The 12230-nt window shown below is 36.3% G+C and overlaps 1 protein-coding gene across 1 annotated transcript; it reads right to left on the reverse strand.

Annotated features, from left to right (window-relative positions):
- Positions 1–6869: 6869 nt before the first annotated feature.
- Positions 6870–8129, reverse strand: LOC147477260 (uncharacterized). The gene is made up of 2 exons (XM_086583437.1): positions 7740–8129; positions 6870–7661 (listed from the first exon to the last, which is right to left on the reverse strand). Exons 1-2 carry the CDS (start codon positions 8032–8034, stop codon positions 7420–7422), a joined length of 537 nt encoding a protein of 178 aa, XP_086439563.1. The 5' UTR covers positions 8035–8129; the 3' UTR covers positions 6870–7419.
- Between the last annotated feature and the right edge of the window lie 4101 nt (positions 8130–12230).

Raw genomic sequence — 12230 nt, forward strand, 5'->3', positions numbered from 1 at the left:
GTTCCAAAGATTCAATTTTTAGGAACCTGAAGTTCCAAGATCGTCTGGTTGACTATATCGACTTAGTCAGGTCCAACCCATAAGGACTGGTCCGGTTTTAATTTGGCCCATTGCAGTGGTCATTTATGTAGGCCCAATTCGTTTTTATAGCTATTTTGTTTTCAAAAACTTGAAGTTCTAACATAAATACTGCCGAGCTCCTATAGGATAGGTTGAAAAGTATAAAGCCTCTAGGAAAATGGAAACAAATGTGATAGAGAATTGGAAGAGTGACCACTTTAATGATGGTACTCATTTGGATTGTTCCGATTTCCTTGAGGTTCAGTATGAGGATCCAAATAGCAATGAGAAAGTTTGATGAGCAAACTTTCATCCTCAGAATGATTTATTTAGTTAATTATATTTTTATTACCAATTTATGGAACGTTTACCGTTAATATTGTGTTTTCTTCATGGAAAGTCTAGGCCAAGATTGTCGTTAATATTTTGAATTTCCTTATTATGAATCTCAAGTTTTATTTTTCTTAATATACTTGTGCTAGTATAAATCTGTACAAATTTATTTTGCTTTATGTTAAAATGTATGGATATATAAATAGAGAAAAGTATTATATATGGATATATGTCCGGTAGACTATATCCATAAATGAGGAAGACATTGTGTATCATATCTAACGTTGGGAGCAAGAAGCTCACTTAGGCGATCAGTATTACATAATTGTCAATTTCATCGAGACAATATTCCCGTCGTTAGGGGGAGAAGAGCAATGGTTGCTCTAAGGAACGACGTGAAGCAACTTGGATCACGTCCTCTGTCTCATTAAGGATCCAAACAATGAATGTGACTATATGAGATAAGGAGAATGATACACTTGCAAGCGGTTGCAGAGAAAATGCCTAAGCATTTAATGATATGGTAAAAGTAACCATGAATGTGCAGCCAGAATTGATGTTCCATTTGGATAGGGTCCAAACATGGCGGCAAATGAATCTACTATACGCTAAAAACATAGTAGACCTATAGGATCCAAAGAGAGTGCTCCTAGGAGAGGAGAACTGAGGAACCATCTTGTCAAAATAATAGCCAGGTAATGGCTGGAGCTCCATAAACAAAAAATGAAAATGTGCAAATATCCAAAATTCACTGAAACGCATATGGTTGCCCATGGAGAGGCACATGTACCTGAAAATGAAGAGATCGATCTTAATATTGCATGCATGTTCAGGTGAATTGTGGGATAGAAAAGCATTTGTCATGGATGACATATTTAGCTATGGTATAGCTATTGGAACATCAAAGGACAATGATGAAAAATAAATGAACCACGTGTTTTGTCGACAAAGGAAAGATTGGCCAATCTGGAATTTGCTATTCAAGAATAATTAAACTCTTTCAATAAACGTGGTGTATTTGGACCTATAGTACAAACCCCAGAAGGTGTTAACCCTGTAGGTTACAAATGGGTGTTTGTTCGAAAACGAAACGAGAAAAATGAAATTTCTCGATATAAGGCACGTCTTGTGGCACAAGGTTTTTTGCAGAAACCTGGGATTGATTATGAAGAAACATACTCTCCTGTTATGGACGCTACAACTTTTAGATATCTAATAAGTTTAGCAATTTTCAAAAGCTTAGATATGAGACTCATGGATGTAGTGACTGCCTACTTGTATGGGGACATAGACAAAGATATTTATATGAAAATCCCTGAAGGATTTGGTTTGCTCAAAAAAAAATCAAGGAGTATCGTGATTTCAATTAAACTAAGACGTTCATTGTATGGTTTGAAACAATCCGAAAGATTATAGTACAATCGTCTTAGTGAATATTTGTCTAAGGAAGGATATGCAAACAATGAAATTTGCCCATGTGTCTTCATAAAAAAATCCTTAAATGGATTTGCAATACTAGCCGTTTATGTGGATGACATAAATTTGATTGGAACTCCAGAAGAGCTCGAGATAACTGCTCAATACCTAAAGAAGGAATTTGAGATGAAAGACCTTGGGGAAACAAGACTTTGCCTTGGCTTGCAGATCGAGAGAAGTTCTAGTGGTGTATTAGTCCACCAGACTAATTACACGAGAATGTTTTGAAACATTTTCATATGGACAAGGCACATCCATTAAGTACCCCAATGGTCGTCCGGTCACTGAATACAGAGAAAGACCCATATCACCCCAAAGAAAAAAATGAAGAAGTATTGGGTCCTGAAGTACCATACTTGAGCGCAATTGGTGCATTAATGTATCTAGCACAATGCACTAGACCGGACATTTCTTTTTCTGTAAATTTGTTAGCCAGGTACAGCTTAGCGCCTACTAAAAGACACTGGAATGATGTTAAACACATATTGAGATATTTTTATGGAATAATTGGTATGAAACTATTTTATTCTTATGGTTCCACTAATGATTATGATCTAGTTGGCTATGCAGTCTTTGGTTATCTATCTGACCCTCAGAAGGGTTACTCCCAAACAGGTATGTATTTCTTAGTGGTAATGCTGCCATTTGTTGGCATTGCACTAAACAAACTTTAGTGGCAACTTCCTCTAACCACTCTGAAATTTTAGCTCTTCATGAAGCTAGTCGTGAATGTGTATGGCTAAGGTTATTAATTAGGCATATTCGTAGTTTTTGTCAATTACCTTCTATAACAGGTGTTCCCAACATTATTTATGAGGATAATGCAGCTTGTATATCCCAGATTCAAAGAAAGGATTTATAAAAGGAGACATGACAAAACACATTGCGCCAAAATTCTTTTACATTCATTAACTTCAAAAGAAGAAGCAGATTAAGGTCGAGCAAGTTCGTTCCAGTGACAATCTTGTTGATCTCTTCACTAAATCACTACCGAAGTATACATTTCAAAAGCTTGTATATGGGATCGGCATGTGCAGAGTTCACCACCAAGCCATATAAAGACTTGTCTTTATCAGGGGGAGTAATAAAATAGGGGGAGCATCCTAAAGAATGTGTCCCAGGGCATATACACTGTACTCTTTTCCCTTATCTAGGTTTTATCCCACTGGGTTTTCCTAGTTAAGGTTTTAATGAGGCAGTATTAAGCAAGTCACAATGATTCTAAGTAATGTTGTACTCTTTTTCCTGCGCTTTGGTTTTTTCCCACTGGGTTTTCTTTAGCAAAATTTTAATGAGGCAACTGTCATTTGATAGTTATAGAGCATCTAGAAGAATGCTACAAAAAGATGCATCCACCATAATTTCCACAAAAATGGTGGACATCCAAGAGGGAGTGTTATGAAATCCGTGGGCTTATATGGATGCCCACCATTGATATGTGTTTATCCTGATAGTCTTCTATCTTGTATTTATCCTGATAACCCTCTATCTGGTATTTATCCTGATAATCCTTTCTCTTGGAAAGGAGGTTACCTAGTTGTATATAAAGGTAACCTCCTCCTATTTAGACTTACCTCAATGAATAAGAATTCTCTCTATCTCATTCTCTCAATGATTCAATACATGTTAAGTTAGTGTTAAGTTAGTGTGGTGTTCTCTCCAAATCGATTTAATTCTAACATTTTTGAAAAAATAAACATATTTGGTCTCTATTTTTATAGAAAATAGTTTTTCATCCAAAAAACATTTATTGGTTCAAAAAACAGTTTTTTCTTTTGACTTTTTCATCCAACTCTAAAAGCATATGAATTGCTCATTAGTGAAAAATGCTGAGATATGCTAGGATATTTTAAGAAATATCACAAAATTTTCTAATTTTATAAAATAGCTTTTAAGAAAAAATCTCAACCAAACACGTTTATTTAAAAAATGTTTTTAAAATAAATATTTTTTCAAAAAAATATTTTTTAGAAAAATTGAAAAAATGAGATCCAGACACCCACTTATATTTTTTCTTCCCGGGAGAGGATTCAACTTCAGAACAACTGTGAATAAAGCATTGCTTAATATTAAAAATAGTAATAATAATGCATTGCTTTGGTTCCTAATTAATTTCCACATATCATATTGCTTTTCTTCGCAGTCAATTCAATTCAAACTGATCCTTTCTTTTTTCCATGTTTTTTTTAAGAAAATTTTTAAGCTGGGGTTAGACAGACCCCTACCTGCATTAATCAACCAAATCTTACATATATGGTACCTGCTGCATCCTCCTCGACAAGCTTGTATACATCTCTATCTAGAGGAGGACCAACATGCAAAATATCCCTTACATGGGAACTAGAGAGTCCTGCAAGATGATCTGCGACTCTATTGGTCTCCCGATATACATGAACAAAATTACAACTTATAAAGATGGACGACATTTATAAGATATGTGTTAACACATCGAGGCAGTTCCAAGGTGGCTTAGCCAGTTTTGTTATCATTTGGATTGCTAGAAGAGAGTCTGACGCCACATCTACTTTCTCAAAACCCATATCTATGCATCTGCCTAGCCCAACCTCGATAGCTTTCAGCTCCTAGAATAGGACTGACCGCTCGCCTCCACTACCAGAAAACGCTGCCAGAACTTCCCCTTGCTATTCCTGATTGCTCCACCATGACCTGTACCCTCTCTTGTTAATGACCCATCCGTATTCAGCTTGACTCGTTCTTGTTCTGGCGGGATCCATTGGCAGTGCTATTGTGTCGCTCTTTGGAACTTGACTTGGATGCCGATAGCCTGAGCCAACCTTCTGGCTTCAGTAGTGTCCTCCATTTCCGATACTTGTACCTGAATGTAGGTTTTCATATTCCTTAGGACTCTTCTCAAAACCACTGATGCTGGCCTTTCCTGATTTTGAAACCTACGAGCATTTCGCCCTTTCCAGATTCCATCAAGTTCTATACAAAGATTATGCACATAAACATGTTTATAACAATATAACATCATTGTATTCCAGCTGAAACTTACAGCTTTATCCATGTATGTAAGAGTACAAGCCACCATTGCAGAATCATATCTTCTGTACTCAGACAACAGACATTTAAACTATTTTAATACAGAATCCAAATTTCAAAGTCTCATTAGTCAAGGTTGATAGTTTCCACAATTTCCACACCATGTCTTAGTCTTCTCATCACACTTACCCTTTTCCACGTACACGAGGTTTCATATATCTTTTCCCTTTCTAGCTTTAAATCAATGGACTTATTACGACCAGTTACAGGCTTTACTTGGACTGTCTCAACGCTGGCATTTACGTTTCTTCTTTGAAACTTCTTGCTTGACTGCTCAATAGTTTGTTTTGGCCCACAGAGGTTGCCAAGAAAGTTATGTGGGTCAGTGTCACAAGAAGATGACGACACTATACCTTTCATAGTCAGAGGCTGGAAAAGGTTTACAAACTCTTGTAATTCATTGAAGCACAAGTGATCTGAGTACGGTACTGAATATATGCAGTGATGAAACTTTCTAACAGAGCCTGACACTTCCACCTGCTGACTTCTATAAGCAATATCACTTGAGTTTGTAATCTTGCTTCTATCGTGGAAATTAAAATGGGAAGAACCAAGAGAGCAGCTATTCTCTTCGAAGGTCTCACTACCCATGGGAGACCAGAGGGCATAATTCCTATTGTAGGGTGCATTTTATTTAATTCCTCGAGAATGTTGATGCTGAAACTGTAAAAAGGAACGGCTCTCACTCTAGTGTGGCAAATTGTTGTTGTGAAGATGTCTCGGAAGCCCAGGAGATGCATTGTTTGCAAGCGTTCGGGCCAGACCCTGATCTTTGCACAATTGTTAAAAAGGAAGAAAGATAAGAAAATAAACTTGTTACCCACTTCCAATATTAAGGAAGTTCCTACTTAATCCTTGAAAGTTTCCTACTATAGGTAGGATTAAATATGGCAGATTTTAAACTCAGGTCTGTGGAAACTATACCTACAAACTTTACCAAACAAGCTAAGTGGGACCTGTTAGGACCTAGGCACACCCGCCAGGCCTGGGCCTCCGCGCCCATGAGATAACTAATACTGATATTGTCCCCCACTTAACCACCCATTGGGCTTGGGCCACATCTTGGCCATAGGTGTGGGGTTTTATCCTAAAAGGCCTCGGTACTAGTTAGTGAACTTCCCACTTTATCAACCCATGATGAACTCCTTTCTTGTTCAATGTCGGACTATTCATCTTTTCGGTCCACACACTCTAACAATCTCCACCTTGGACCGAACTCCAAGGGACTCCATTCGTTCATTGTCAAACACGATCCAATGCCAAAGCTCTGGTGTGTTTGGGTCTCTGAGGGAGGTGGCTTTTACTTAACCCTAGAGCCTATTTCACCTCGAACATCATTCCATGTTGTTAGATTCACCTCGAGTTACACCTTTTCGAATCTCTACAACATCCACGGGGCACTAATCTTTGGTGTAACGGGTACACTTCGTTAAGCAACTCCACCTGAGTTGCGGCCTTCACTGGCGTGCTCCAACTTGAAGGATTTCGTCTCTTGATTTTGCATGATCAGTGCCTTTGTCCCTGCCGAACCATCGGCTTTGATACCAGTTGTTAGGACCTAGGCACACCCGTCAAGCCTGGGCCTCCGCGCCCATGAGATAACTAGTACCGATATTGTCCCCCACTTAACCACCCATTGGGCTTGGGCCACATCTTGGCCATAGGTGTGGGGTTTTATCCTAAAAGGCCTCGGTATTAGTTAGTGAACTTCCCACTTTATCAACCCATGATCAACTCCTTTCTTGTTCAATGTCGAACTATTCATCTTTTCGGTCCACACACTCTAACAGGACCTAGTAATAAACGCACAGAGATGTAATGAGGAGAAGCTTAAACGGCAAACACATAGAATTGTTTGCAAAAATATCAAGCAGGAATTTGTAAAAATTGTACATAAGCAAACACATAGAATTGTTTGCGAAAATATCAAGCAGGAATTTGTAAAAACTGTAAATAAGGTGTCAAATTGAATACCAAAGTCAGATGTGTTTGTTTCTTCCTGTATCACTCTGAAACAATGGTGCGTAACTTGCAAATACGTGGGTGTGTGTGTTGTGGCCTGTGGGGGATCCTGAATCCCATATCAAATAAATGTCAAGGATCCAAGAATGATAATCGGGATTCAAAATGTCAGACAGAAACCTTATGACTTCTTCACAAATTTCTCACTTCAAGAACCTAACCTGAATTAAGAAACCCGACAACTGATTTTCAGGGCCCTGAAATTTAATTTTGACAGCCACAAAGTTCCAGAAAGAGAACTTTAACAGACTTCTCTGAGTTGAGTTAGGACTCCATTTCATCTCAGATAACAAAATTTCTAAAGGGAGATTTTTTTAAGTAAAACTTAGAAGTTTATCTTCGTAATATATCTCTATAACAACAACAAATACTCAATCATCATAAGTGGTTTGCTTTTCATTTTTCCTGTGGCATTTCCTCACTAGTAAACAGTAAACTAAAATGCTAAACATGAAACTTGAAACACTACTGAAATAAATAATACAGACAGAGATGAACCTGTTGAGCAACAACTTCTCGTGGTGGAAACGAATATGACGGATTGCAATACGTATTATCTAAATAAAGTACATCAATCCTATCACTCCCAAGAGCATTGAGTAGCATACTCTTCCCTAATAAAGCTTTCTCACTAATTCCTTCCCAACGAAAATCACCAGTATACAACACACATCCAAATTCCCCACGAAACAAATACATCACCGCACCTGCCAAAAACAAAAAAAAAATCCTTATTACTACAATAGAAACATAAGAATCCAAGACAGAGATGGAAAATTACGTACCAGGGCAATGGTCAGCGTCAATTGCCATAACTTGGACAGTAATTTCCGCTCCAGAAGAAGGAGAGAAAAGAGAAATGGAATAGTGGGACCCAATTTCTAATACTTTAATAAGTAAAGAAGATTTGAAGTCTGGGAATTTTGATGGGAAAAGTTTAGCAGTAATTGAAGAGCAAAAAAGTGGGCCTTTATTCCAATTTGAAGATAAACCTTTTGTATGGTCTGAATGAAGGTGGGTTAAGAAGTATGCTTGACTTGATTCTGTCCATTTGTCTACTGAGATTATACCCTTCTCCATTATTCACAAATTTTGTGTTGATTTTTCATTTTTTAGGGTTTTGAGGCTCTGGGGAAAAGGGCAGGGAGTGTTTGGTTTGGCGGGTGTTTTGAAATTGGGTTTTCATGTTTTTGAAAGTTTGAAATGCTTTGGGCTTGGGTTTACATTGGGCTGGGTAAGTAAAAAGCCGAATGTAGTATGATGGGCTTTCGAAATGGGCCACATCTGCAGAGATAGATCTTGTAAAGTGTGATCCAGCCCGACTGAATTTGTTGCTCGTTGCACATTATCAGTAAACACTTCCACATATATTTTTGAGTTGCAAGCCGAAGCATAACAAAAGCATATATGCTAAGAGTCTGTAATTTTGATCTTTAATCATTTAACAACAATACTGTAAGAGGCAGAAAGGATAATGCATTTAACAACAATATACATATTAAAGAAATAAAGATTATCTTACAATAGTGTAGGGTGTTGAGAATATAACTTCGATCACTAATCTAAAATGAACTATTTTTTGGGCGAGTAGCTCACTTAGCTCATTTGTTGACTAAATTATGGGTACAATTAGGGGCGGTGCCAATAATGTATCAAGTGACCAAACTATGAGGCATTGTGGTGGCCAAAAAATACCATTACCCTATGACCCTATCACATGGTAATGGTTATATATTTTAATCTTGAATTTTTTTATACGAAGATATTTGTTTCGGCAATAATCTGTTTCAACACAACGAAAACATATGATGAAGAAAGCGCTGAGAAACAGAAGAAGATTGAAGGTTGGGAGAGATGAGATTGAACCAAGAAGATGGTTGCCTACAAACCCAAGATCTGTTTTCTTAGGATCAAGTCTTTAGAACGAAGTTCTTTTGTGAAAAATATTTTGGTATAAATATATGTGTATAGAGTAGAGGTCTCTTATAGCTCAAGTGTCATGCCTCGAATTTTTAGACAATTAAATAGGGAATTATTCAAGATGTAAGTATCTCAATAATCGTCATCCTATTCAATCATATGAAAACTAGGGTGAAACGAAAAGCTAATAACCTATTACCAAACACTACATGATATAAAAAAAAACATCTGAGATCAAATTAAAACCAAAAGAACAATTCTTCAATCACATTATTAAATTAGAAAAGAAACTAACCAACTCTATTACATCTGTCTCAATTCAAAACCATACACTCTATAAAACTTAAAACCAGAAAGACTCCAAGAGTGAATCCAAATCAAGCGTCCTCATCCACTGCACTCTACCATCTATTTTCCCAAGAACACACTTACGTTGCAAAAGAAACATGGGTTAGCAAATTGAATTTGCTGGTATGAGTAAGACTAAAATAAAATATACAATACTACGTTAAATTTTCTAAGAAATAAATATAACATTACCAACCATTTCAACTTGGAAGACAAGATAGTTTCGTTTTCTAAAATGCCGTGTAGTTTCTTCCAAACAAATTCACTATACATAATTTCAAACTAGTAAACAAACAAATTATACCTTACTTTTAATCTATCCCGTCGTGTCAGGGTAGGATAACTGTCACTGCATAAAAGGTTAATAAGTTCTACCCTCCTGCAAAACAAAGTTATATTTCCCAAACGTAATCTTTTAAAGTATACATCTATTTCACTCTCACAGCAACCACCATGGGCATATATAATCAGACCGACGATATCACAAATATCAACATTCATAACACCACCATATCCATCATATCACATAAACCAGATACACATATTTTACTTAGAAACCACTCGTCTACTTATGAGAACGAGGAAAATCACATTTGGGGAATACATTCATCTCTCGTGAGTATCAACTCACACAAACTACATACACATTCCTTTATAATAAATCATATACATTATAATACATAAATATTCATATGCAATAACTCAGTCATATGCAAAATCAATATTTCACTTTGATTATTAATTATCTTGTTGACTCATTTATAAATAAACCTAACCCAACCTTTAGTTCATACTCCACAATTTGCACTTCACACATTTGCCAAATCACACATATCCGTGTGCCTCTCTCATACAAAGTACCACTACAAGACATATGTCCCAAGCGGAGATATCGTCTCCAAGAACATATTTCCATCTTGTAAACTCATAACCTGTGAGTCACAGCCATCTCTGGGCTTTCCATGCTCATAAACAAAGCCTCATTTGGACATAAAAAAAAAATAACAGGTCATTCCCGTACATTCAAGGAATCCAGACCTATATTCCCGTACACTCAAGGAATACAACCAGCCCGCAAGGCAAATACCTTAGTTCCTCTCTAAGGCGGCTTTTCACATGATATCATTAGTCATAAACATTTCTTTTCTTTTTCTTTTTTATCAAAGAGGCGTGGAGAGATCTAAAGATGTAGGCAACACATTATATTATATAAGTGTTATTTACGCAAGATCACACTAATACCGTTTAGACTCAACTTAGTATACGTATAAAAATCACATCCAATGTCAAAACTCAGCAATAAACCAAATATTCTTTAACGCATAGAAGACTGAAAATATAATAACAACGACGTCTCTCTCAAAGAGATTAAATATATGTAATCATAAATATATCCATAAAGATAGAAGTCAAAAATGATATGACATTCCAATTCCAAAATACCACCACATTTCGAAACACGTGTGTAAGTAAATTCAAAAGAAATAAGGACTTGAGTCAAAGTCAAAGAACAATAAGAATTCATACCTTAAGGTTGCATACTTCATTTCCCTTTTATTCTTCAATTATATATATATACTAAGCTCAAACTTTAATGTGACATGCATGTCACATGTTATAACATACCTCTATACTAACATTTAGTGTATATGCAACAAATCTGTACTTGGAATATAATTCAAATATTAAATTAAGCAATCAAGACACCCATATGTCTAAGTACAATCATTTATTTCATTACAAAAAAAAAAGTTAACTAGAGCTCACCCAAAAAGAAAACACAGTAGATTATCTAGCTAACTTGCCAAAGCAATAACTTTTTCTACAGTCATCCAAATGATACACCACTTAATTATTTGAAAATTAGGATATGTAAATTTGCATTTTCATGTTGAACTCGAAGTCCCAATATTATTATAGCTAGGAGTAAAAATAGCTCAAACTTGGTAAAAATCATACTTTTCAACAAACTAAAATTCCAACGCGCTTTCTTCCAGAGACCACAAATCTTTCCACAGGTGTCCAAACGCTACAAGGCTTTTTGCGTTGAAACGAAGACTCTCAGAACTTACTATTTTATGTTTTATAAAAATTCTAACTCTCACTCTAACTATATGAAAACTGGACTCGAACACAGTGCGCAGAAACTAATTTCTGATGCACTGTTTTCTGTCAACCAAACTTGCAGACATCATAACTATCTCCACAGGACTCAGAATGTGACTAGGCCAATTGGGTTGGAAAGAAGACTTAGAAAACTAACTTTTTCATGCTTTGGCAAGAGTTTGAATCTAATGTAAAACAAAGTAGTGATTTAGAAGAAAGAGACATGGAAATCTCGATTAGAAGAGAAGTGAAGTGAAGAAGAAAGATAAGAAATTTAGATGAACAATGATAAGCACCCAAAACTGTAATATAAAACCCTGTAGAGACGTAACATTTTGATTAATTATGTGTTTAATAATCATGAATTAATTATATTTACGTGGTTCTATAGGTTTTTGCGATGAACATAAAAATAAGAATCAAACTAGTATTTAAGTACAAAATAGTGTGCCTACGTGAAATATTCTAATTTAGCCCATGCAAAGCTCAATGAAGCCTGGGGACTCAAACAGGACGGTTCTAGGTCAGAATAGGATCAACGTACCGGAAAACATCAAACTTTTGAAGCCCATATCTTCTGAACCTGGACTACAAATCTAGCAAGTGAACCATCAGAACGATCAGTGCAACAAGCTCTATCTCATGTCAGATTTTACAGAAATCAACTCTCAAACCCGCCACTAGAAAAATCATGTGGGCCCACTATGCGGACCCACATAATTTGGTGATGAAGCTCACATGTCAAGCTTTCGCACAAGTCAAGCACTTTGGCACAAAAGTCTTGATAGGTAGCACAAAATTAGGAATCACAAAGTCTTGATTAGTTGGATGGTGGGAGTACGTTGAAATTAAATGTGTCAAAAGTCTTGGTTAGGTGTAAGCAAAAGTCTTGATCAAAATAG

Source organism: Coptis chinensis, chromosome 9, assembly GCF_015680905.1.
Source record: "Coptis chinensis isolate HL-2020 chromosome 9, ASM1568090v1, whole genome shotgun sequence".
Lineage (NCBI taxonomy): Eukaryota > Viridiplantae > Streptophyta > Magnoliopsida > Ranunculales > Ranunculaceae > Coptis > Coptis chinensis.

Bases quoted from the DNA above. Each gene is read 5' to 3' on its own strand.
- LOC147477260 (XM_086583437.1), bottom strand. From the start codon at position 8,034: ATGGAGAAGGGTATAATCTCAGTAGACAAATGGACAGAATCAAGTCAA. The intron at 7,662-7,739 runs GTACGTAATTTT...TGTTTTTGGCAG, and splicing joins TGACGCTGACCATTGCCCTG to GTGCGGTGATGTATTTGTTT.